Genomic DNA, 26,539 nt, shown 5'->3' on the forward strand with positions numbered 1-26,539 from the left:
GAGGGAAAGGTGTGATCCCATTGGAGATGGCAGAAGTTACAAAGAATTATGTGCCAGATGTGGAGTCTAGTGGGCTGGTAGGTGAGGACATGAGGAACCCTATCCCTGATCTGGTGGTGGGAGGATGGGGCGAGGGCAGATGTGAGTGAACTATTAATCTATCTAGTCCCATCGACCTGTACCCGTACCTATGTACCCTTCTCATCCATGCCACCCATCAGGCACCGTCCCAGAGTCCAACCACTGTGGGTTTCAAAAGAAAATCTACCTACCAAGTCATGGAGAGTATGTCTGAGAGTGGCTCTGTTAATGTTGGGGCTAAACCCTGGGAACAGCTGTGAGTCAGAAACTACACGGACTGCCAGGCAGCACGCATGGAGAGAGAATGTTCCAGATCAATATTCTCCCCCATTGCCCATCAGACCCAGGAAGGAAGTATGTAGTGACAAAAGAATCCACACACAGATGGGAAAGCCAAAGGGACAAAGCATGCAGGTGATGGAAGAGCCAAGGCCCAGCTTGGAGAAGAGAGAAGAGCTTAAACAGATAATCTAACTTGGACCCACAACACTTCCTCATTAGTCAAGATTCAGCGGCATCTAGACTTGGTGAGGAGACTGTGGCATTCTAGGCTTCCTGTCCCCATTCTAACAACTTTCTAAACTTTCTACAGAAGCACCATCAAGAGGGTCCAGTCTGGCTCCCTCATGGCGTAGTACAGAGACTGCAAGACCCTACTGAGGAGAGTAAAAATCCACCGAGAGAATCACTAAGGTTCTTTTCCTCCTTCCCACTTCAGCCCCCCCCCCCCTTTTGTGACACTTACAAGGAGCGCTGCAGATGAATGTTCCAAGCATTGTTGAGGATCCCTACCACCCATCCCACAATCTCTTTGGCCCATTACTGTCAGCAAGGGAGGTTACAGGACTAGGACTGGCAAACTGAGTAACAGCTTCTTTCCTCAGGCTGTGAGGCTAATGAATACCTTGCTAGCACTGAGGTCTTGTCACAATGGCAGCAAGCTGTTACTGTTTACCTGTGCTGCATGCATTTTTGAATTATATTTTATTAAGTTATTTAAGGTAGCATTTTGGTTTATATGCTGTTATTTACATTTTGTAGGTGCACCATGGTCTGGAGGAACATTGTTTGGTTGTATATTTGGTTTGGGGCGGAACAATAGCGTAATTGCTAGCACAATGCTTTACAGTGCCTGTGACCTGGGTTCAATTCCCACCACTGTCTGTAAGGAGTTTGTACATTCCCTTGACACATGGTTTTCCTACCAGTTGGTAGGTTAATTGGTCATTGTAAATTGTTCCGTGATTAGGCTAAGGTCAAATAGGGGTTTGCTGGGTAGCGCAGCTCGAAAGGCCGGAAAGGCATATCCCACCCTGTATTTCAATAAATAAATGTATATGAACAGGCAAATGACAATAAACTTTTAAATTGGAAGTGGTAATATCTCTGGGCAGAAGACCAGCTGCTGCTCCCCATGCACATCATGAGTGCATTGGAGGGGATGAGACTGGACAGAGTGACCATGAGAAGGAGAATTCAAGTGAAGGGGCCTCAAAGGTCCGTGTCTTTCCTGTACAATTGCATAAAAACATCCCCAGATTGAAAGTGCTTTACCTGGAGGGACTGTTCATACCTTTGGATGGTGGAAAGGGCAGCTGTTGCAACCCCTGTGGATCATGGGATGAGAAGAGGGCGACCAGATCTGGGGACTCCAGGTGGGATGAGTCATAGAGATGTAGAGCAGAGAAACACACCCTTTGGCCCATCTAGTCCATGCCAAAACCATTTAAACTGCCTACTGCCATCGACCTGCACCTCCATACCACTACTATCCATGTACTTATCCAAACTTCACTTAAACTTTGAAATTGAGCTCTTGAACTTTACAACTCCTCCCTCGGAGTGTCAGACACCCTGAGCCAATAGGCTGGTCCTGGACTTATTTCCACTTGGCATGATTTACTTATTATTATTTAATTATTTATGGTTTTATATTCCCATATTTCTACACTATTCTTGGTTGGTGCAACTGTAACAAAACCCAGTTTCCCTCGGGATCAATAAAGTATGTCTGTCTGTCTGTGCACTCCTTGTGCTGGCAGCTCACTCCACTCTCACAAAGTTTTCCCTCATGTTCCCTTTAATCTTTTCACCTTTACCCTTAGCCCATGATCTCTGTAGTCCCACCCAACCCCAGTGGAAGCCTATTTACATTTACCCTATTTTGTACCCTTCATAATTTTGTATACCTCTATCAAATCTCCTCTCAATCTTCTTTGTTCTAAAGAATACAGTCCTAACCTATTCTTATAACTTCTTATAACTCAGGCTCTCCAGGCACATTGACATCCTTGTAAATTTTCTCTGTACTCTTTCAACCTTATTTACATCTTTCCTTTAGATAGATGACCAAAGCTTCACACAATATTCCAAATTAGGTCGCACCAATACTGTATACAACATCAACATAACATCCCATTGCCAGTGCTTATACTTTGATTTATGAAGGCTGATGCACCTAAAGGTTTCAACTCTATCTACCTGTAATGCCACTTCCAGCAAATTATGGACCTGTATTCCCAGATTCCTTTGTTCTACTGTACTACTCAGTGCTTTACCATTCACATGTAAGACCGACCCTGGTTGGTCCTACTGAAGTGCAACACCTCACACTTGACTGCATTAAATTCCATCTGCCATTTTTCAGCCTATTTTTCCAGCTGATCCAGATCCCTCTGCAAGCCATGATAGCCTTCCTCCTTATCCACTACACCCAATCTTGGTTTCATCTGCAAATTTTTTGATTCCATTAATCACATTGTCATCCAAATCATTGATATAGATGACAAACAGCAATGGACCCAATACTAATGCCTCCAGCACACCACTCGTCACAGGCCTCCAGTTAGAGAGACAACCAGCTACTATCACTCTCTGGCTTCTACCACAAAGCCAATGTCTAATCCAATTTGCTACTTCAACCTGAATGACGAGTGGCTGAATCTCCTTGACCAACCTCCCATGTGAGATCTTGCCTTACTAAAATCCATGTAGGCAATTCCACTGCTTTACCTTCATCCACATTCCTGGTAACTTCGTCAAAAAAACTTACTCTCAAAATTTTGCTCTTTGGAGGCCTCCCACTTATCAAGTACATCTTTGTCAGAAAACAGCCTGTCCCGATCTACACTTGCCAGATCATTTCTGATACCATCAAACTTGGCCTTTATCCCATGTGGAATCTCAACCTGCAGACCAGACCTATATGTTTGCATGGTTACTTTGAAACTGATGGCATTGTGGTCACTAGAAGCAAAGTGTTCCCCTACACAAACCTGTCACCTGCCCTGTCTCATTCCCTAATAGCAGATCCAGTATCACACACTCTTTTGTTGTGACTTCTATGTACTGATTAAGAAAATTTTCCTGAATACATTTGACAAGCTCTATCCCATTTTGTCCTTTGACAGTATGGGATTCCCAGAAAATATGTGGAATGTTAAAATCACCTACTAGAACAACCTTATGTTTCTTGCAACAGTCTGTGATCTCTCTACAAATTTGTTCCTCTCAATCTATTGGACTGTTGGATGGTTTGTAATATAGCCCCATTAATGTTGTCATATTTTTCTTACTTCTCAGTTCCACCCATAACACCTCACTAGACGAGTTCTCCAGTCTCTTCCGATGGGGCACTTCCGTGACTTTTTCCCTGACTAGTAACACCACCTCCTTTAATTCCCCTCGTTCTGTCACATCTAAAACAATGGAACGGTGAAATAGTGAGCTGCCAGTCCTGCCCCTCCTGTAACTAAGTCTCATTAATGGCTACAATATCATAATACCAGGTGTTTATCCATGCCCTAAGCTGATCCACCTTTCCTATGATACTTCTTGGATTGAAATATATGCAGCTCAGGACACTTACTGTACCATACTCAACCTTTTGATTCCTGAGATCTTACCAATATCTACCTTTACAACCTCTCCACTGTCTGTTCTGGCACTCTGGTTCCCATTCCCCTGCAATTCTAGCTTAAACCTGCTACCCCAGCACCCGCCCCCCCCCCCCCACCCAAGCAAAACCAGCAAACCTTCCTGCCTTCTCGCAAGGATATTCATCCCTTTCCAGTTTAGGTACAAACTGTCTCTTCTGTACAGGTCCCACTTCCTCCGGAAGAAAACCCAATGATCCAAAAATCTGACACCCTCCCTCATACACCAATTCCTTAGCCACATATTAAACTGCATAATCTTCCCAGTTCTGGCCTCACTGACATGTGGCATAGGTAGCAATCCTGAGATGACAACCTGGAAGTCCTGCCCTTTAACTTAGCACCTAACTACCTTTGCAGAACCTCGTCACTCGCCCTACCCATGGACCATGACCTCTGACTGTTCACCTTCCCACTTAAGAATGCTGAGGACTTGATTTGAGATGCCCCAGACCTTGGCACCTGGGAGGCAACATACCATTCTGGAAACTCATTCTCATAGAAACATAGAAAACCTACAGCACAATACAGGCCCTTCAGCCCACAAGGTTGTGCTGAACATGTCCCTACCCTAGAAATTACTAGGCTTACCCATAGCCTTCTATTTTTCTAAGCTCCATGTACCTATCCAAAAGTCTCTTAAAAGACCCTATCGTATCGGCCTCCACCACCGTTGCCAGCAGCCCATTCCACGCACTCACCACTCTGAGTAAAAAACTTATTACCCTTGATATCTCCTCTGTACCTACTCCCAGCACCTTAAACCTGTGTCCTCCTGTAGCAACCATTTCATCCCTGGGGAAAAAGCCTCACGATCAACACCTCTCAACGCCTCATCCACAGAAGCTCCTTTCTGTTCCACTAACTAACAAATCCCCTATCACCACAGCTCACCTTGTCTCCTCCCTTCCCTTCTGGAAATCTAGAGGGTCGAGTCACCTGTCACTCCTTTAGGTGGAGGTGATTTAAGAGATAGGTGTAGACAAAATGCCCATCCTCCAATTCTGTCTGCAGCTATTGTCTTGACCCAAGGTGGGGTTTGGGGATCTTTGCCCAACCCCAGGGTGTTGAAGTCACAGCAACTACTCCCCCCCACCCAACACTAAGGAAGCCCAAAAAGTCACCCCACACACCCCTGTCCACAATGCTGAGCACCCTTCTCACTGCTCCACACATCCCCCCAAACATCTGTGCCTCTCGTCCTATTCCTCAGCCAAGGACCTCACAGATTCGGGGAGCTCATGCTCACTTCTCCCCTACCTCCATGGTTCCTGATGAGAGTTCACCCTCACCTCTGACCTGATTCTAACCCTACACTGGAGCCACACTGACCTTTAGCCCCTTCCTCAGTCACACTCCCACTCCAGTCATTGAGCTCGGGTGAGGGAGAGGCCTTCCAGTGAAATATTCCCACAAACCTGCTCCTTCTCGGCAATCTCAGCCTCCAGCAGGCGCACAGTCTGGCTGAGCCGTGAATTCTGCTCTCTCTCCTTGTTGATGTCGATGCTCTCAGCTTCCAGTTCCATGATCTGGAGAAGGTAGAGGGGAAAGTGTTGGAGGTCACCAGGGTCCAGTAAACAAAATTCCCAGAATCTTCCTGAGAACTAGGAACTATGCCTGGAAGCATCTCTTCCTAACAAATCCCCACACAGATTTACAACATAAACACCAGAGATTCTGCGAATGCTGGAAAGCCAGAGCAACACATACAAAATGCTGGAGGAATTCAGTAGGTCAGGTAGCATCAATAGAAATTAATAGTTTTGGGACAAGACCCTTCATCAGGATATCGAGAGATCTAAACCAACATATTAGGATTTGGGTTGGATTTCAGAATCATCCAATCAACTGAGCAAGTCAGTTATTGTTGGGACCTAGTGGCAGGGTCTGGGTGATAGAAGCTGCGAGGATGGTGGATTCTTCTCTAGATTACTGCCTGCAAGTGTGGAGCATCTCTGCAGGGACACTGGTTCCCTGGGACACAGTGATTTCTCATGGAGGGAGCTGAGATTCGGCCAGGGAGGAACTTCACAGAGATCCAATGGGTGAGTGGGGTTCCAGAGAAGAGGAGAAAAGAACTCTGAACCAAGGCAGAGGTGTTGGGAGGTGGTCAAAGCACCTTGGGACCACCCACCTGAGAACCTGTCAATGCCTGTATTGCAGCAATAGGAGGGGGCGTTATGGATGGAGGGAAGTGAGGGAGGGAGAGAGGGGAGAAGCATGTGGTTGGAAGGGAAAGAGAGGGAGGGAAGTGGTAAGTTTAGAAAGAAGTGGGAGGGAGGGTGTGTTTGGAGGGGAGAGGTTTATTTCCCCCCGCCTTCATTGGGTCTGGCTCCCCGCCCTCTCTCACCTTCTCCCGCAGCCTGTCGCCCTCCTCCTTGCAGCCCTGCAGTCGGTTCCTCCAGTGCTCGGCAGTGCTGGCCGATTCCTGTAGCGCTGCGCTCAGCCGGGCGTTGCTCTCACCCAGAGTCCGCAGCTCCTGTTCCCACTTCTTCACCGGGCTGGGGGAAGGGAAGAGCAGATAGGTAGAGTCAAGGCTCCGGAAAATCTCTCTCCCTCCCCTCCATCCGGTTTACCTGATCCCCCACTCACAAATACATCCTCAGACCCTCTACCCTGAGAACCTCCTGCCCCAGACGGTCTCTTCCCGAGTGCCTCGAGTGAGCAGAGCGGTGACAACCCCGAAGCCACTCGGCCCAACAACAGCCCCAGAGAGAGGCCGCTTTGCCGTTCTTCACTGACTCACTTGATGCGGTGATTGTTGCTCTTTAATAGGGATTCAATGGGGGGGCGAGCGACTCCCCTTCTCTTCCTCGGTGCCATTCACACTTGATGCCTGTGGCGAGATCGGGGCTTCGTGGCCAGACTCCTAAAAATTACCGGAACAGAAACTGTAAAATCAAAAACGTCCTCGGGTCTCCCAGCTCAAGCCTATCATCGACACACTGACTCCAGGGGCTGGAGTGTATGGCAGCAAGAAACAGCGACCACAAGCCCAGCTGTTCTTGCCAAATTCGGTAGTCTAGCAGCCAACAGAATCGGGACAGTTCGCGGGGTGATAAGGGTATAGTGGGGTCAGTACGAAGGGGGGATAGGGGGGTTAGTACGGAAGACAGAGGTGTCAGGACGGGGGGGATGAAGGGGTCAGCATGGGGGATAGAGAAGACAGTACAGGGGGTGATAGAGAGGTCAGTACGGAGGATAAAGGAGTTAGTACGGAGGGGGGATAGAGAGGTCACTACAGCGGGGGGGTAGAGGGGTCAGTACAGAGGATGGAGGAGTCAGTACTGGGCATGATAGAGGTCACTATGGAAGGAATAGAGGGGTCAGTATGGGGGAGAATAGAAGGGTCAGTACGGGGGGGGATTAGGGGGTCACTATGGAGGATAGAGGAGACAGAATGGAGGGATACGGTACAGGGGAATAGTGGGGTCAGTATAGGAGGATAGGGAGTCAGTATGGGGGGGGATAGAGAGGTCACTATGGGGGGATGAAGGGTGAGTACAAGGGATATAGAGGTCACTACGGGGGATAGAGGGGTTAGTACAGGGGTATACGGGGGTCAGTATGGGGGACAGAAGAGTCTGTATGGGAGATAGAGTGGTTAGTACGAGGATGATAGAAGGGTCAGTATGGGGGGGAGAGATATAGGGGTTAGTCTAGGACATGGGGGGATGGGGGGATAGAGGTTCAATGCATGGAGATACAGGGGTCAGTACCGGGGGAGGGAATAGAGGATTCAGTATGGGGGGGGGGGGAATAAAGGGGCCAGTATGGGGGGGAGAGTGGTCAGTACGAGTGGGGGGGTGATGGAAAGGTCATTTTGGGACAATAGAAGGTTCAGTACAGGAGGGGATAGAAGGGTCAGTACTGGTGGGGAAATAGAGGGGTAAGTAAGGGGGCAATAGAGGTGGTTCATGCAGGAAGATAGAGGAGTCAGTACAGTGGGATAGAAGTCAGTTTGGGTGGACAGATGGGAGGGTTCAGTGTGGGGTAAATAGAGGGGTCAGAATGGGGGATAGAGGAGTCAATACGGGGAGATACTGGGGTCAGTATGAGGTGGTATAGAGGGGTCAGTACCAGGGGTGTGGGACAAAGTGGACAGTAAGGGGGGGGATAGAGGGGTCTGTACCGGGAGATTGGGGTGTCTGTTCAGGAGGATTGAGGGGTCAATAAGGTGGGATAGTGGTGTCAGTGGGGGGGGGGGGGGATTGTGCGATCAGTATTAATGGGGATAGAGTGATCAGTATGAGGGGATAGAGGGTCCTTTCAGGAGGATAGAGGGTCAATACAATGGGATAGTGGTGTGAGTATGGGGGGGAGATAGAGGGGTCAGTATGGGGAGTTAGAGGGGTCCATTTACGATAGTGGGATCAGTATGAGGAGAGATAGAGGGGGCAATACCACGGGGATGGAGAGGTTAGTATAGCGGGATATCGGGGGGGGTCAGTACAGGGAGATAGAGGGGTCAATATGAGGTGGGATAGAGGGGTCAGTAGGGGGAATAGATGGTTCAGTATGAGGTGGTATAGAAGGGTCAGTAGGGGGAATAGATGGTTCAGTATGAGGTGATATAGAAGGATCAGTAGGGGGAATAGATGGTTCAGTATGAGGTGGTATAGAAGGATCAGTAGGGGAGATAGAGGGGTCAGTAGGGGGAGATAGGGTCCGTGTGGGGGATAGAGGGTACATACAATGGGATATCGGGGTCAGTATGAGGGGGGATAGAGGGGCAATACCAGGGGGATAGAGAGGTTAATATAGTGGGATATTGGGGGGGCAGTACGGGGAGATAGAGGGGTCAGTAGGGGGGATAAATGGATCAATATGAGGTGGGATAGAAGGTACATACAGTGGGATAGTGGAGTCAGCATGAGGGGAGATTTGAGTGGTCAGTAGGGGAGGGGATAGTGGATGAGGGGGTATAGAGGAGTCCGTTCAGAAGGAGAGAAGTGTCAATACAGGGGATAGTGGGTCAGTACGAAGAGGGATTTGAGTGGTCAGTTGGGGGCGGGGATAGAAGGGTTAATATGGGGGGGATAAAGGGGTCAGTTCAGGACATAGAGGAGTAAGTATGGGGGGATAGAGCGGTAAGTAAGGGGGATAGAAGGGGTTTGTGCAGGGGGATAGAGGAGTCCGTATGGGGAAATACTGGGGTCAGTATAAGGGGTGGGATAGAATGGTCAGTATGAGGGAGTATAGAGGGGTCAGTACAGTGGAATAGTGGGTTCGGTATGAGGGGGTAGAAGAGGTAGTATGAGGGGGATAGAGGGTTTAGTACAGTGGGAGAGAGGAGTCAGTATGGGGAAGATAGAGGGGTCATTGCAAAGGGTGGGATAGAGTGGTCTGTACAGGGGATAGAGGGGTCAGTAGGGGAGGGGAGAGTGGGTTCAGTATGGGGAGATAGAGGGGTCATTACGGGGGAGGGATAAAGTAGTCTGCACAGGGATAGAGTGGTCAGAACGGGGTGGGATAGAGAGGCAGTATGGGGGTACAGTGGGTTCAGTATGAGAGGAAAGTGGGCTCAATACAGGGCAGTGGGTTCAGTATGGGGGATAGAGGGTTCAGTACAGGTGGAGATAAAGTGGTCAGTATGGGGGGATAGAATAGTTAGTACAGGAGGAATAGAGGGGTCAGTACCATGGGGATAGTGGGGTCAGTATGAGGGGGATAAAAGGGTCTGTTTAGGACAGGACATTGGGATAGTGAGGTCAGTATGGGTGGGGATAGTGGGTTTAGTACAGGGGGATAGAGGGGTCAGTACAGGCAGGGATAAAGTGGTCAGTATGGGGGGAAAAGACTGGTCAATATGGGGGGCAGGATAGAGGCATCAGTACCAGAGAGATAGTGGGGTCAGTATGAGGGGGGATAAAGGGTATTTTTAGGATAGAGGGGTCAGTATGATGGAGGATGGAGGGGTCAGTATTGTGGGATAGTGGGTTCAATATGAGGGGGATAGAGTGGTCATTATGGGTGGGATAGAGGGGTCAGTACAGGGGGATAGAGAGGTCCATATGGGGGACAGAGGCATCAGCATGGAGGATAGAGGTGACTGTAGTGGGGGATAAAGGTTTGTCAGTGAGGAAGATAGAGGGATCAGTACTGGAGGATAATGGGGTAAGTATGAGGGGGAAATAGAGGGGTCAGTTTGGGAGGGCAGAGGTTTCAATACAGGGGTAATTGAGGAGTCAGTATGGCGGCGTTAAAGTGGTCAGCACAGGAGGAGGATAGAGGGGTCAATATGGTGGGATAGTGCAGTCAGTACGGGGGACAGTGAGGTTAGTACGGGAGGATAGTGCGGTCAGTATGGGAGGGTAATGGGGTCAGTACAGGAGGGTAGTGCAGTCAGTATGGGGGATAGTGGGGTCAGTATGAATGGGAATAGGGTGGTCAGTGTGAGGGGGATAGAGGGGTCAAAAAGATGGGATAGTGGTGTCAGTATGGGGGTGATAGAGTGGTCAATATGGGGGGAACAGAAGGGTTAGTATAGGGGATAGAGGGGTCAATATGGTGGGATAGTGCAGTCAGTACGGGGGACAGTGGGGTCAGTACAGGAGGGTAGTGTGGTCATTATGGGAGGGTAATGGGGTCAGTATAGGGGACAGTAGGGTCAGTATGAGAGGGTAATGTGGTCAGTACGGGAGGGTAGTGCAGTCAGTATGGGGGTTAGTGCAGTCAGTACGGGGGATAGTGGGGTCAATGGAATATGAATGGGAATAGGGTGGTCAGTGTGAGGGGGATAGAGGGGTCAATACTGGGGATTAAGGGGTCCATTCAGGAGGATTGAGGGGTCAATACGATGGGATAGTGGTGTCAGTATGGGGGTGATAGAGTGGTTAATATGGGGGAACAGAAGGGTCAGTATGGGGGGATAGAGGGGTTCGAATGAGGGGATAGTGGGGTCAATATAAGGGGGAATAAGTGGTCCATTTACAATAGAGAGGTCAATACAGTGGGATTATGGGTCAGTATGAGGTGGGATAGAGGGGTCAGTAGGGGAGATAGATGGGTCAATATGGAGGGGACAGAGAGGTCAGTACAGGGGAGATAGGGTCAGTATGGAGGGATAGAGGGGCACATACAATGGGATAGTGAGCTCATTATGGGGGAGGATGGAGGGGTCAATACAGTGGGATAGTGGGGTCAGTACAAGGGGGGATTTGAGTGGTCAGTACAGGCAGGACAGTGGCAACTGTAGAGGGGGAATAGAGGGGTCAGTACCCAGGAGGGCATAGAGCAGTCAGTCCAGTGGGGATGGATGGGTCAGTATGGGGAGACAGAGGGGTCAGTACAAGAAGGGATAGAGGGTTTGGTACCGGTTGATATAGGGATCAATATGGGGCAACAGAGGGCTCAATTCAGTATGCGGGGAATAGAGGGGTCAGTATGGAAGTGGGGGATAGAAAGGTCAGTACGTAAGTTTTTATATATTTTTCAAGCGGTACCAATTTTTATTCCGAAATCTTTTTTTACTAATGTTGATTCAAAAATTTCCTCATATATTTGGCAGAATAAAAATCCTAGGTTAGGTAAAATATACTTATAGAAGGCAAAGAAGGAAGGTGGATTAGCATTGCCTAATTTTAGATTTTATTATTGGGCAGTTAATATCAGATATTTGATATGTTGGTTGAAAGATTGGGATGGATCTTTTAGCCCTCATTGGGTGAGCCTGGAAATTAAATCGGTACCAGGTTTTGCACTGGGTTCTATTTTGGGGACTTCTCTCCCTTTTGCTCTTTCTAAATTGCCGAAACGAATTGACAACCCGATAGTTAAACATACTTTATGTATATGGTTTCAATTTCGGAAATTTTTTGGGTTGACTCAGTTTGTTTTAAATATTCCTATTGTATCCAATTGTTTTTTCCACCCTTCAATTATAGACCAAGCTTATTTGGCTTGGAAGACTAAAGGATTACTACGATTTTCTGATTTATTTTTGGATAATTGTTTTATGTCTTTTGAGCAGTTACCTGATAAATATAATTTGCCTAGATTTCATTTTTTTAGATATTTACAGATTAGGAATTTTTTAAATACTGTACTTCCTACTTTTCCAAACTTTGTGTCTTCAGGCATTTTGGAGAATTTGTTTGAATTAAACCCCTTTCAGAAAGGGCTTATATCAAAACTTTATAATATAATTAAGAAGATACATTCAGAGCCCCTTTATAAGACAAAAAATGATTGGGAAAGAGAGCTCAACATTATTATTCCTATTGAGAATTGGGATAAAATTCTTCAATTAGTTAATATCATCTATATGTGCTAAATATTCATTAATACAGTTTAAGGTTGTACACAGGGCTCATATGTCCAAGGATAAATTGGCTCATTTTTTATTCCTATATAAATCCTATTTGTGATAGATGTCAATCTGAAATAGCGTCTTTAACTCATATGTTCTGGTCGTGTCCGCTTTTGAAAAAATATTGGAAAGATATTTTTGATATCTCTGCGGTATTGAACATTGATTTACAACCCCATCCTATTACCGCAATTTTTGGTTTACCAATGATGGACTCACTTCATTTATCTTCTTCCACTTGTCGAATGATTGCATTTCTTACAAATGGCTAGAAGATCTATTTTGTTGAATTGGAAGGAAATTAATCCTCCTACTGTATTTCATTGGTTTTCTCAAACTATGTTATGTCTAAATTTAGAAAAAATTAGAAGTGGTGTATTTGACACCTACTAAATTTGAAAAGATATGGAGACCATTTATTCAATATTTTCATATGATGTAATAGGACCCTGTTCCAGGCCTATTTGATTTTCCAGTTTTGATTGCATATATGTCAAGAGGATCGGAGTTGACAACACTGATGATTTTGTATTTTTGTGAGATATTATAAACAGCCCTTTTTTTTCTCTTTTTATTTTTTCTTTTTCTCTCTTTTTTGTTTTTTTTTTCTTTTCTATTAGTTATTAGATTTTTAGATTAGTTTTTTGCATAATGGTTTTTTTTTCTTTTTTTCTTTTTCTTTTTTCTTTTTATTTTATATTATGATACACCTAGGTTTGCCTTGTCTATTTGTATATTGTATCATTTACGATGTGGGAATACTTATTTATACTGTAATCATTGTTCTTGTAATCTTTTATAGTTAATTGAAATATGTACGTTTGTATCAATTTTATTTTGTTGTTATTAATAATGATAATAAAAAGACGGAAAAAGAAAGAGAAAGGTCAGTACGGCGGAATAGGTGTTCATTACGGGGTGGGTAGAGCGTTCAGTGGGGGGATGGACAGGTCAGAATGGGGTGGTCAGTGGCTTCAGTATGGGGAATAGAGAGGTCAGTACGGAGGGGCAAATAGAAGGTTCAATACAGGGGGATATATGGGGCAATAAAAGGTCCAGTATGGGGGGAATAGAAGAGTCAGTACCAAGGGATTGAGGGATCTGTTCAGGATGATAGTTGGGTCAGTACAGGGGGATATTGGGGTCAGTGTGAGGGGGAATAGAGGGGTCATTTCAGGAGGATAGAAGTTTCAATACAGGGGAATTGAGGGGTCAATACAGAGGGAATAGAGTGGTCAGTACAGGGGGATAGAGAGTGCATACGGGGGGAATAGAGGGTCCTTTCAGGAGGATTGAGGGGTCAATAAGGAGGGATAGTGATGTCAGTACAGGGGATAGTGAGGTCAGTATGGGCACTGGAGTCAGTATGAATGGGGATAGAGTGGTCAGCATGAGGGGTATAAAGGGGTCTGTTCAGAAGGATTGATAGGAGGGATAGTGGTGTCAGTATGGGGTGGATAGAGGGTCAGTACAGGGGATAGAGTGGTTAGTATGGGGTGAGCGGAGGGGGTAGTATGAGGGGGATAGAGTGGTCCATTTACGATCGAGGGGTCAATACAGTGGGATATGGGGTTCAGTATGAAGGAGATAGAGGGGTCATTACAAGGGGTGGGGGAATAGAGGGGGCAGTACCAGGGGTGGATAGAGGGGTATGTAAAATGAGTTCAGTATGAGGGAGGATAGAGGGGTCAATACAACGGGATAGAGGAGTCAGTATGAGGGAGATAGGGTCAGTATGGAGGGGATAGAGCGGAAAGTACAGTGGGAGAGTGAGTTCAGTATGAGGGGCTCTGTTCAAGAGGATATGTGTCAATACAGGGGGATAGTGGGGTGTATAGGGGGAATAGAGTAGTCAGTATGGGTGAGACAGAGGGGTAGAGGGTTCGGGGGTGGGGAATAGAGGCATCTGTAGGGGGGATTAGAGAGGTCAGTACCTGGGACAGGATAGAGGGTACGGGAGGGGATAGAGGTTGATATAGGGGTCAATATGGGGGCAATAGAGGATTCAGTGCAGGAGGATAGAGGGGTTAGTATGGGGGGACGGATAGGTCAGTATGGGGGGGGGGTGACAGGGGCTTCAGTATGGAGAGATAGAAGGTTCATTTTTACCGAATTACCCCTTGGCCTGCTCTTCAAATTTGGCTTACGTTATTTTTCAGTTTAAACCTTTTCAAAAACGATTAATAGCTATCATTTATAAACAGTTAATGAATGCTCGCATGTCGCCTAATGATAGGGTTCAATGTACCTGGGAAGTAGAACTTCAACATTCACTTTCAGATAATCAATGGAGTAAAATTTATTATTTAGTCAATAATTCATCTATATGCGCACGCCATATCTTAATTCAGTTTAAGATAGTACATAGGGCCCATATGTCCAAAGATAAATTGGTGCATATTTTTCTGAATATAAGCCCTATTTGTGACAGATGTAACGCAGAAATGGCTACTCTAACTCATATGTTTTGGTCATGTGTAAGTTTAAATAATTTTTGGAGGGATGTGTTTGGAATATTATCTAAAGTTATAGATATGGATGTTCAACCTAATCCACTTACAGCAATTTTTGGGATTATTCCAGAGGAAGCAAGCAAAGTGTCTGTTTCCGCCCAACATGTGATAACTTTTTCAACTTTATTGGCAAGGAGAGCTATTTTGCTACACTGGAAAGAATCTAACTCGCCTACTGTTTTCTATTGACTCACCTCCATTATGTCATGTCTAAGCTTGGAGAAAATTAGAAGCTGGACATTTGATATATCCTTTAATTTTGAACAAGTCTGGCAACCTTTTATTCAATATTTTCACATGATTTAATTTATTTTTATTTATTTATTTTTCTTTATTCTCTTTGGGGAAAATCCTTATCCATGAAGGTTTGCAGATGACTGGAAGGATGTGTTTTTTTCTCTCTCTCTGTTTTTTCTAATTTTATTCTCAATTGGACTGCCCAATCTTTCTTTTTCTTTTCTTTTTCTTTCCTTTTTTTCTCTTTCTTTTTTTTTGTTTTTTGTTTCAGTTTAGTTAGTGGGGTTTTTTTCCTCATCAATAAAATTTCCAATCTTTTTTTTAATGATTGTTATGAGGAGTTGTAGTTTTTTTGACCATTGTATATATAACAGCATAATATTTTACTTATTTGATTTTGATATTATATACATTTTGTTTTTACTGCTGCTGTTTATATGTCTTTTATATTATCTACTTGTTAAACTCCTCTTCCGATTTGTATATTCTTTATTTGGAAATCAATAAAAAAGATTGAAAAATGAGAAGGTTCAGTATGGGGGGGGGATAGAAGGGTCAGTCCCGAGGGATTGAGGGGTCAGTTCTGGGGGTTTGAGGAGTCTGTTCGGGATAATAGAGGAGTCATTATGTTGGGATAGTGGTATCAGTATAGGGAGATAGTGTGGTCAGTATGGCAGAATAGTGGGGTCAGTGCGGAGGGGTGGGGTTAGAGAGGTCAGAAAGGGAGGGATAGAGTGGTCAGAATGGGGTGAACAGAGGGATCAGTACAGGGGATGGAGGGGTAAGTATGGGGGTGCTTGAGGAGTCAGTATGGGGTGGATAGTGGGTCTGTACGGGGAGATAGTATGTTCAGTATGAGGGGGTATGAGTGGTCAGTATGGCAGGGATAGAGTGGTTAGTAAGGGGGTGTAGAGTGGTCAGAATGGGAGGAACAGAGAGATCAGAATGGGACAATGGGTAAGTATAGGGAGGATAAAGGAGTCAGTATGGGGGGATAGTGGAGTTAGTATGGAGAGGTAATGTGGTCAGTATGAGGTTACTTGTAATTTTTGCCATTCTGAATCATCTTGCCCATGCTCTGAATGTGGAAAGAGCCACACCCTACGCTCAGTGTGGTTAGTGTGGGGGGAATAGAGGGGTCAGTACCTGTGGGATAGTGGAGTCAGTATGAGGGAGGATTACAGTGGGATAGTGGGGTCAGTATGGGGGTATAGAGGGGTCAGTATTGGGGGAATAGAGGGTTCAGTACCAGGGGTTTGAGGGGTCTGTTCAGGAGGAAAGAGGGGTTAATACTGTGGGACATTGGTCTCAGTATAGTGGGATAGTGGTGTCAGTATGGAGGAATAGTATGGGGGGGATAGTAGTGTCAGTATAAGGTGGGGATAGAGGGGTCCATTCAGGAGGATAGTGTGGGATAGTACGGGGGGATGGAGGGTTCAGTATGGGGGGGATATAGGATTCAGTTCGGGGGGAAATAAAGGGTTCAGAAAGAGGGTTGCAGAAAGAGAGTTCAGTACCAGGGGATACTGGGGTCAGTATGAGAGGGAATAGAGGGGTCCATTTAGGATAGAGGGTGTCAGTACAGTGGGATAGTAAGGGGGGAAATGGAGACTTCAGTGCGAAGGGAGATAGAGGGTTCAGTGCAGGGAGGATATAGGATTCAGAACAGAGGCGACAGAGGGTTCGGTACAGGGGGATAGAAAGGGTTAGTGGGGGGTATAGATGGGTCAGTACTGGAAGGAAAAGAGGGGTGAGTACAGGGGGATGGAGGGATCAGTAGGGAGGGATAGAGGGGTCAGTACGGTGGAGATAGACAGATCAGTACGTGAGATAGAGAGGTCAGTACGAGGAGACAGAGGGATCAGTATGTGAGGGGAATAGAAGGGTCAGCTGGGGGGAATAGACAAGTAAGTATGAAGGGGATTTGGGAATAGAAGGATCAGAAGGGGAGGATAGAGTGGCCAGTACGGGGAATAGAGAGGTCAGTAAGCGGAGACAGAGGGGTCAGTACGTGGGGGGAATAGAAGAGCCATTTTGGGGGATAGAGTGGTGAATTGGGGGGAAAGTCAATAAGGAGGAATAGAGGGATCAGTACAGGACGGGTATAGAAGGGTCAGCTAGGGGTAATAGACAGTTCAGTTAGGGGGATAGTGTGGTCAGTGAGTGGGGGGATAGTGGGGTTGGGTGAGGGGCATAAAGGGTTTTAGTACCAGGGATAGAGGGGTCAGTATGGGGGATAGTGGAGTCAGTATGGGGAGATAGAGGGGTCAGTATGGGGTGATAGTGAGTTCAATATGGGGGGGGGTCATGATAAAGGTTTCAGGACAGGTGATAGAGTGGTTAGCACAGGAGGATAGAGTGGTAAGTATGGTGAGTATAGTGGGTCAGTTCAAGGAGATAGTATGGTTGGCATGAGGGGATATAGAGTGTTCAATAAGGGAGGGGATAGAGGGTCAGTACCAGAAGGGATAGAGAGGTCAGTATTGGCCAGATAGTGGGGTCAGATTGAGGGGGATAGAGGGGTCACTATGGGGGGATAGTCGGGTCAGTACAGGAGGGGTATAGAGGGGTCAGCTAGGGGTAATAGACGGTTCAGTTAGGGGGATAGTGTAGTCAGTGAGTGGGGGATAGTGGGGTTGGGTGCGGGGCATAAAGGGTTTTAGTACCAGGGATAGAGGGGTCAGTATGGGGTGATAATGGGTTAAATGTGGGAATGATAGAGCCTTCAGTACAGGAGGGATAGAGTGGTCAGCACAGGGAGATAGAAGGGTCAATACAAGGGGTGGGAATAGTGAGATGAATACAGTGGGATAGAGGGGTCAGTAGGGGGGATAGTTGGGTCAGTACAGGGGGAAGGGAGATTAATGGGATCAGTATGGAGGGCATATAGAACATAGAACATAGACATCTCCAGCACAGGACAGGCCCTACGGCCCAAAATGTTGTGCCAACCATGTAACCTACTCTAGAAACTGCTTAGAATTTCCCTACCCTATAGCCTTCTATTTTTCTATGCTCCATGTACCTATCTAAGAGTCTCTTAGAAGGCCTCCACTACCGTTGCCAGCAGTGCATTCCACGCATCCACCACTTTCTGTGTGAAAAACTTACCCCTGAATCCCCTCGCTACCTATTTCCAAGCACCTTAAAACTATGCCCCCTTGTGTTAGCCATTTCAGCCCTGGGAAAAAGCTTCTGGCTATCCACATGATCAATGCCTCTCATCATCTTCTATACCTCTATCAGGTCACCTCTCCTCCATCGCTCCAAGGAGAAAAGGCCAAGTACATTCAACCTGTTCTCATATGGTACGCCCTCCAATCCAGGCAACCTCCTTGTTAATCTCCTCTGCACACTCTCTATAGTATCCACATCCTTCCTGTAGTGAGGTGACCAGATCTGAACACAGTACTCCACGTGGAGTCTAACCAAATGTCTTATATAACTGTAACATTACCTCACGGCTCTTGAACTCAGTCCCATGGTTGATGAATGCCAACACACACCATATGCCTTCTTACCAACACTGTCAATCTGCACAGCAGCTTTGACTGTCCTATGGACATGTACCCCGAGATCTCTCTGATCTTTCACTCTACCGAGAGTCTTACCGAGAGCGGAACTGTCATATGTTGAAAGATTGGAGCGACTTGGCTTGTATACACTGGAATTTAGAAGGATGAGAGGGGATCTGATTGAAACATATAAAATTATTAAGGGATTGGACACGTTAGAGGCAGGAAACATGTTCCTGATGTTGGGGGAGTCCAGAACCAGAGGTCACAGTTTAAGAATAAGGGGTAGGCCATTTAGAACAGAGATGCGGAAAAACTTTTTCACCCAGAGAGCTGTGGATCTGTGGAATGCTCTGCCTCAGAAGGCAGTGGAAACCAGTTCTCTGGATGCTTTCAAGAAACAGTTAGATGGAGCTCTTAAAGATAGCGAAGTATGATATGGGGAGAAGGCAGGAATGGGGTACTGACCGTGGATGATCAGCCATGATCACAGTGAATGGCGGTGCTGGCTCAAAGGGCCAAATGGCCTACTCCTACACCTATTATCTATTATTATTATATTTTGCCTTCAAATTTGACTTTCAACACCTCACACTTATCTGGGTTGAAGTCCATCTGCTACTTCTCAGCACACTTCTATATCCTATTGATGTCCCACTGTAATCTCTGATACCCCTCCAGACTATCCACAACACCCCAATGTCTGTGTCATCAGCAAACATACTAACTCGCCTTCTACTTCTTCATCCAGGTCATTTATAAAAATCACAAAGAGGAGGGGGTCCCAGAACAGATCCCTGCAGAACACCATTGGTCACCGACCTCCATGCAGAATACAAACTATCTACAACCACCCTTTGCCTTCTGTGGGTAAGCCAATTCTGGATCCACAAAACAAGATCTCCTTGGATCAGATGCCTCCTTACTTTCTGAAAGAGCCTTGCATGGGGAACCTTATCAAATGCCTTACTGATGCCTTACAAATACACTACATCCACTGCTCTACCTTCATCAATGTGTTTTGTTACATCCTCAAAAAATTCAATCAGGCTTGTAAGGCACCACCTGCCCTTGACAAAGAGGGGATAGTACAGGCAGGTAGCGAGGTCAGTACAGGGGCATGGTGGGTTCAGTATGGGGGGGGTTAGGGAGATAGAGGAATCAGTATGAAGGAGGGGAGAATCCAGTGAGGGAGAGTGGTAGAACAGGTGGAGGATGTTCAGGGGTTTGCAGTGCTTGACGACAGTGGGAGGAAGTGGTACCATTTGGTGAGTGTGAGCATCCGCTTTAATATGGGGCAATGGACATCAAACAAACATACCCTCTGGCCTGCAATGTTAAACGGCTGAGTGCAAATCCTTTCTGCCTGCATGCAGTCTGTCTGTCTCCGTTCCTTGCACACCCCTGTGTGTAACAGCCTCTTAAACACACCCACCTCCACTCCAGCCACTCGCACCCACCATCCTCAGGAAAGTACTTGGCCTACACATCTTGCCTGGACTTTCGCATCTCATATTAAATAGATGCCCTGTGGTTTTCGACATTTCAGCCCTGGCAATGGGATTCTGGTGCTAACCCCCCATCCACATTTTCAGCCAAGTCATTGAGTTGAGCCGGAGCTGAGAAACCGTGTTAACAACATGTAATCTAATTAAACACTTGCAGACCAGACGGTAACAACAAATCATTAAAATGAACCCACAAGGTGGAAAGGCAGGTTTTGTGCCTTAACTTCTGGCGGAAACCCTGATGGATCACCTCTGGGGGGGGGGGGGGGGCACATTAGACACACAGAACAGTGGCAGCAACGTGGAGGTCAGGGGGTAGTTACCGGGGCAACACTCACTGCACCGACGCACCCTGGTACCTACGTGTGAGTGAGTGCTGCCACTCTCTGCCTTTTCCTGTGACCGCTCCCGAGCCACTTTAGCCGCTTCTTTCACTTCCTGAAACTTCTCAGCAAACTGGAAAATGGGAAGGTGATACCAGTTAACGGTGGGGATGGGGGTGGGGTCAGAGGTACTTCACATCCCCATACCCCACCTCATACACTAACACCCTTCCAACCCTTCTCCCCAACATATCCCTCTTGTCATTTCACACCCCCTCAAACCGCTCCCCTTCACCCCCTCCAATCCCCCTCACCCCCTGCAATCACCCTCACACCCTCCAATCCCCCTCACCTACTCCAATCCCCCGCAATCATGCTCATCCCTTCCAATTCCTCTCACCCCTCCAACATCCCTCACCCACTCCAAAACCCCTCACCCATTCCAATCCCCCTCACCCACTCCAAAACCTCTCACCCACTCCAATCCCCCCACCCCCTCCAATCACCCTCACACCCTCCAATCCCCTGCAATCATGCTCACCCCTTCCAATTCCTCTCACCCCTCCAACATCCCTCACCCCCTCCAATCCCCCTCACCCACTCCAATTCCCCTCATACCCTGCAATCCCCCACACCCCCCATCCAATCCCTCTCAACCCCTCCAATCACCCTCACTCCCAGCTAAGCGTTTCCCCAGCCCCACCTTGCTGAGCTGCTGCTCGGAGGGGAAACCAAGACCAAACACAGTGTTGGCTCGGCTGTCAGCCCACTGGCCGAACTTCTGTGAGGTTTTGGTGAAGTTCATGTTTGGTGTGACTGTGCTGTTTATGATCACCTGTGGTGAGAGAAAAACCACATTCATTTCTTTAGTTTCTCCTTCTCACTGGGCCCTGTGGTCACCCCCCCCCCCCCGCCCACCGGCACCCTACTCCACTGCTCTTGGGGACCCCCTTCCCTCTGTGGTCCCCAACTCCCCTGGCACCCTGCCCCACTAACCCTGGAATTCCCCATTCCCTCTGTGGTCCACACACTCCCCCAGCACCCTGCCCCCACTAACCCTGGAATTCCCCGTTCCCTCTGTGGTCCCCACACTCCCCCGGCACCCTGCCCCCACTAACCCTGGAATTCCCCATTCCCTCTGTGGTCCCCACACTCCCCCGGCACCCTGCCCCCACTAACCCTGGAATTCCCCATTTTCCCTGTGGTCCTCACCACCCCAGCATCCTGCTTCACTGCACCTGGGGGGTCCCCACTTGCCCTTGGTCCCAATCCACTTGGGCTCCACTTGCCCCCTTCGACCACTCTCCTTCTGAAACCCACTCCATTTGGGATCCCCACTCCCCTGACACCCTGCTCCACTGTCCCCTGAGTTTCTAATTCCCCTGGGGTCCCCAGGTCACCATGGCATCCTGCTGCACTGCCCTCGGGGTCCGTCACACCCAGATGTCCCAAGGTCCCCCAGGCATCCTGCTCCACTCCCCCTCTGGTCTGCACAAACACACCCCAGCACCCTGTTACACTGTCTTGCATGTCCTATATTCTCAATACTATATTCAGATCACTGAGCAACTGACCCAAGCACTGAACCCTGTCAAACCTTCCTAACTACCAGCATTGAACTCTGTCACAACCTCCTACCAGCACAGAACCCTGCCAGACCCTCCTAACTACCAGCAGTGATTCCTGCTGAACCCTCCTACCAGTATTGAACCCTATCAAACCCTCCTAACTAGCAACAGTGATCACTGCGAACCATCCTAACTACCAGCACTGCTTCCTGCTGAACCATCCTAACTACCTGCAGTGATTGATACCTGTCTAACACTCCTAACTACCAGCACAGAACCCTGCAAAACCCTCCTAACTACCAGCACTGATCCCTGCTGAACCGTCCTACCAGCACTGAACCCTATCAAACCCTCCTAACTAGCAACAGTGATCACTGCGAACCCTCCTAACTACTAGCACTGCTTCCTGCTGAACCATCCTAACTACCTGCAGTGATTGATACCTGTCTAACACTCCTAACTACCAGCATTGATTCCTGTCAATCCCTCCTAACTACCAGCATTGAACTCTGTCAAAACCTCCTACCAGCACAGAACCCTGCCAAACCCTCCTAACTACCAGCACTGATCCCTGCTGAACCCTCCTAACTACCAGCAGTGATCCCTGCTGAACCCTCCTAACTACCAGCACTAATCCCTGCTGATCCGTCATAACTACCAGCACTGATCCCTGCTGAACCATCCTAACTACCAGCATTGATCCCTGCTGAACCATCCTAATTACCAGCACTGCTTCCTGCTGAACCATCCTAACTACCTGCAGTGATTGATACCTGTCTAACACTCCTAACTACCAGCATTGATCCCTGTCAATCCCTCCTAACTACCAGCATTGAACTCTGTCAAAACCTCCTACCAGCACTGATCCCTGCTGAACCGTCCTAACTACCAGCACTGATCCCTGTCAAAACCTCCTAACTATCAGCAATGATTGATCCCTGCCGAATCCTCCTAACTACCAGCACTGAACCCTATCAAATCCTCCTAACTACCAGGACTGAACCCTATCAAATCCTCCTAACTACCAGCACTGAACCCTATCAAATCCTCCTAACTACCAGCACTGATTCCTGCTGAACCATCCTAACTACCAGCATTGAACTCTGTCAAAACCTCCTACCAGCACAGAACCCTGCCAAACCCTCCTAACTACCAGCACTGATCCCTGCTGAACCCTCCTAACTACCAGCAGTGATTACTGCTGAACCCTCCTAACTACCAGCACTGATCTCTGCTGAACCCTCTTAACTACTAGCACTGATTGATCCCTGTTGAACCCTCCTAACTACCAGCATTGAACTCTGTCAAAACCTCCTACCAGCACAGAACCCTGCCAAACCCTCCTAACTACCAGCACTGATCCCTGCTGAACTGTCCTAACTACCAGCAGTGATTACTGCTGAACCCTCCTAACTACCAGCACTGATCTCTGCTGAACCCTCTTAACTACTAGCACTGATTGATCCCTGTTGAACCCTCCTAACTACCAGCATTTAACCCTGTCAAATTCTCCTAATTACCAGCACTGATAAATCCCTGCCGAACCCTCCTAACTACCAGCACTGATTCCTGCTGAACACTCCTACCAGCACTGAACCCTGTCAAACCCTCCTACCAGCACTGATTCCTGCTAAACCCTCCTAACTACCAGCATTGAACCCTGTCAAATCCTCCTAATTACCAGCACTGATAAATCCCTGCCGAACCCTCCTAACTACCAGCACTGATCCCTGCTGAACCATCCTAACTACCTGCAGTGATTGATACCTGTCTAACACTCCTAACTACCAGCACTGATTCCTGCTAAACCCTCCTAACTACCAGCATTGAACCCTGTCAAACCCTCCTAACTACCAGCACTGGTTGATCCCTGCTGAACCCTCCTAAATATGAGCACTGATTGATTCCTGCTGAATGACCAAGGAGATGGTGGTGGACTTTAGGAGATCTAGGCCTCATATGGAGCCAGTGATCATTAATGGAGAATGTGTGGAGCAGGTTAAGACCTACAAGTATCTGGGAGTACAGTTAGACGAGAAGCTAGACTGGACTGCAAACACAGATGCCTTGTGCAGGAAGGCACAGAGTCGACTGTACTTCCTTAGAAGGTTGGCGTCATTCAATGTCTGTAGTGAGATGCTGAAGATGTTCTATAGGTCAGTTGTGGAGAGCGCCCTCTTCTTTGTGGTGGCGTGTTGGGGAGGAAGCATTAAGAAGAGGGACGCCTCACATCTTAATAAGCTGGTAAGGAAGGCGGGCTCTGTCGTGGGCAAAGTACTGGAGAGTTTAACATCGGTAGCTGAGCGAAGGGCGCTGAGTAGGCTACGGTCAATTATGGATAACTCTGAACATCCTCTACATAGCACCATCCAGAGACAGAGAAGCAGTTTCAGCGACAGGTTACTATCGATGCAATGCTCCTCAGACAGGATGAAGAGGTCAATACCCCCCAATGCCATTAGGCTTTACAATTCTACCGCCAGGACTTAAGAACTTTTTAAAAGCTATTATTAATGCTTTTTGAGATATTGATTTAGATGCATATCATATTTTTTACTGAGTTAAGTATTGTATGTAATTAGTTTTGCTACAACAAGTGTATGGGACATTGGAAAAAAGTTGAATTTCCCCATGGGGATGAATAAAGTATCTATCTATCTATCTATCTATCTAATTCTCCTGACTACCAGCACTGAACCCTGTCAAACCCTCCTAACTACCAGCATTGATTGATCCCTACCGAACCCCCATTACCACCAGTATTGAACCCTGCCGTACCCTCCTAACTACCACCATTGATTGATCCCTGCTGAACTCTCCTTACTACCAACATTGAACTCTGTCATACCCTCCTAACTACCAGCATTGGTCCCTGCTGAACTGTCCTAACTACCAGCGGTGATTCCTGCTGAACCTTCCTACGTACCAGCACTGATCCCTGCCAAATCCTCCTAACTACCAGCAGCCAACCCAAAAAAACTGTTTAATCTGTTTCCATCTGTCAACCAGTTTTAAATCCAAATCCGTATGTACATCACTCCCAGGCACCTTTCATTTTGCACACTGATCTTTTATGTTGGAACTTATCAATGTATTTCTGAAAAACCCACTTCAACAACAACTGGTTCTCCCTTTTATATTTTTCAGATAAATCCTCAAAAAAAAAACAAATTCCAATAGACTTTTCAGATATGGCTTTGAATCTTGTTGCCTTTGTCTGGGGCCATTGATACCCTGTATCACATCTATAACTTTGCCCATTCCTGATGTTATTTAAATGAGACTGCAGTTTCCCATTTTCCCTCTTTGTTTTAACTATCAGAATTTCATCGTTCATGCTTCAATCTGTGGGAAATGTTCCTTTGGAAATATTGGATATTTAGCCACATCTCTGTAATGATCCAAAACCTTTGACCCAGGCATAGCAAGATATTACCCAAACTGACCTTGGTTGCAATAATTACATACATGGGGCAAAGCTTCCACTCTGTGTACAACTAACTTCACTGTTACTCACAGCATTTCCAGAGTGACCTCACTGGCCTGAAGTCACACCTTACTTTTTGAGTAAGATGTAAATAGCTTCATTGTTCTAGTCCTCTGACACCTGATTCCTACCATAGAATAATTGGGCAATTAAGGCCAGTACTTCTGAACTTCTCACCCTAATGTCCCATTGGTGACTTACCTACTTTCACTACACCCTCTGTTGCTCCATTTTTATCCCAATTTCTCAACCATCTCTTGTCACTGGGACTACAGCAGCACCTCTTTGTTAAAGCTGGGTACAAAGTACAAGAGCCTCAGGCTCTTGACACAGACGTTCTCTTTGGTCGCTCACTGATCCCACCCTTTGCAGTGGCACAGCACAGAAACAAGACCCTTGGCCCAATGTTCATGCCAACCAAGCTGTCTTCCAAAGCCAGTCTCATTTGCCTGCATTCAACCCATTGCCTCCTAATCCTTTCCAATTCATTTACCTGTCGATTTGTTTTTAAAATCATAATAATACTCACCCATCAGGTCGTACAGTATACTCACTACCCTCCAAACATTTGCCCTTCAAGTCCCCTTTAGATTTTAAACCTGGGTTAACAATATAACAATTACAGCATGGAAACAGGCCATCTTGGCCCTTCTAGTCTGTGCCAAACACCTAGTCCCACTGACCCACACTCAGCCCATAAGCCTCCATTCCTTTCCTGTCCATATACCTATCCAATTTTACTTTAAATGACAATACCGAACCTGCCTCTATCACTTCTACTGGAAGCTCGTTCCACACAGCTACCACTCTCTGAGTAAAGAAATTCCCCCTTGTGTTACCCTTAAATTTTTGCCTCCTAACTCTCAACTCATGTCCTCTTGTTTGAATCTCCCCTACTCTCAATGGAAAAAGCCTATCCACGTCAACTCTATCTATCCCCCTCATAATTTTAAATACCTCTATCAAGTCCCCCCTCAACCTTCTACGCTCCAAAGAATAAAGACCTAACTTGTTCAACCTTTCCCTGTAACTTAGGTGCTGAAACCAAGGTAACATTCTAG

General features: G+C 46.9%; 1 protein-coding gene across 1 annotated transcript in view; it reads right to left on the reverse strand.

The window, feature by feature from the left end:
- The window catches only part of homer2 (homer scaffold protein 2), a 39,762-nt gene that overhangs the window by 4,186 nt on the left and 9,037 nt on the right, over positions 1-26,539 (reverse strand). The window contains 6 exon segments of the mRNA XM_073032812.1: positions 5,435-5,545; positions 6,367-6,517; positions 6,763-6,812; positions 6,814-6,885; positions 20,464-20,556; positions 21,127-21,258. Of these exon segments, the coding sequence (XP_072888913.1) occupies positions 5,435-5,545; positions 6,367-6,517; positions 6,763-6,812; positions 6,814-6,885; positions 20,464-20,556; positions 21,127-21,258 (609 nt within the window).

Source organism: Hemitrygon akajei, chromosome 30, assembly GCF_048418815.1.
Source record: "Hemitrygon akajei chromosome 30, sHemAka1.3, whole genome shotgun sequence".
Classification (NCBI taxonomy): Eukaryota; Metazoa; Chordata; class Chondrichthyes; order Myliobatiformes; family Dasyatidae; genus Hemitrygon; species Hemitrygon akajei.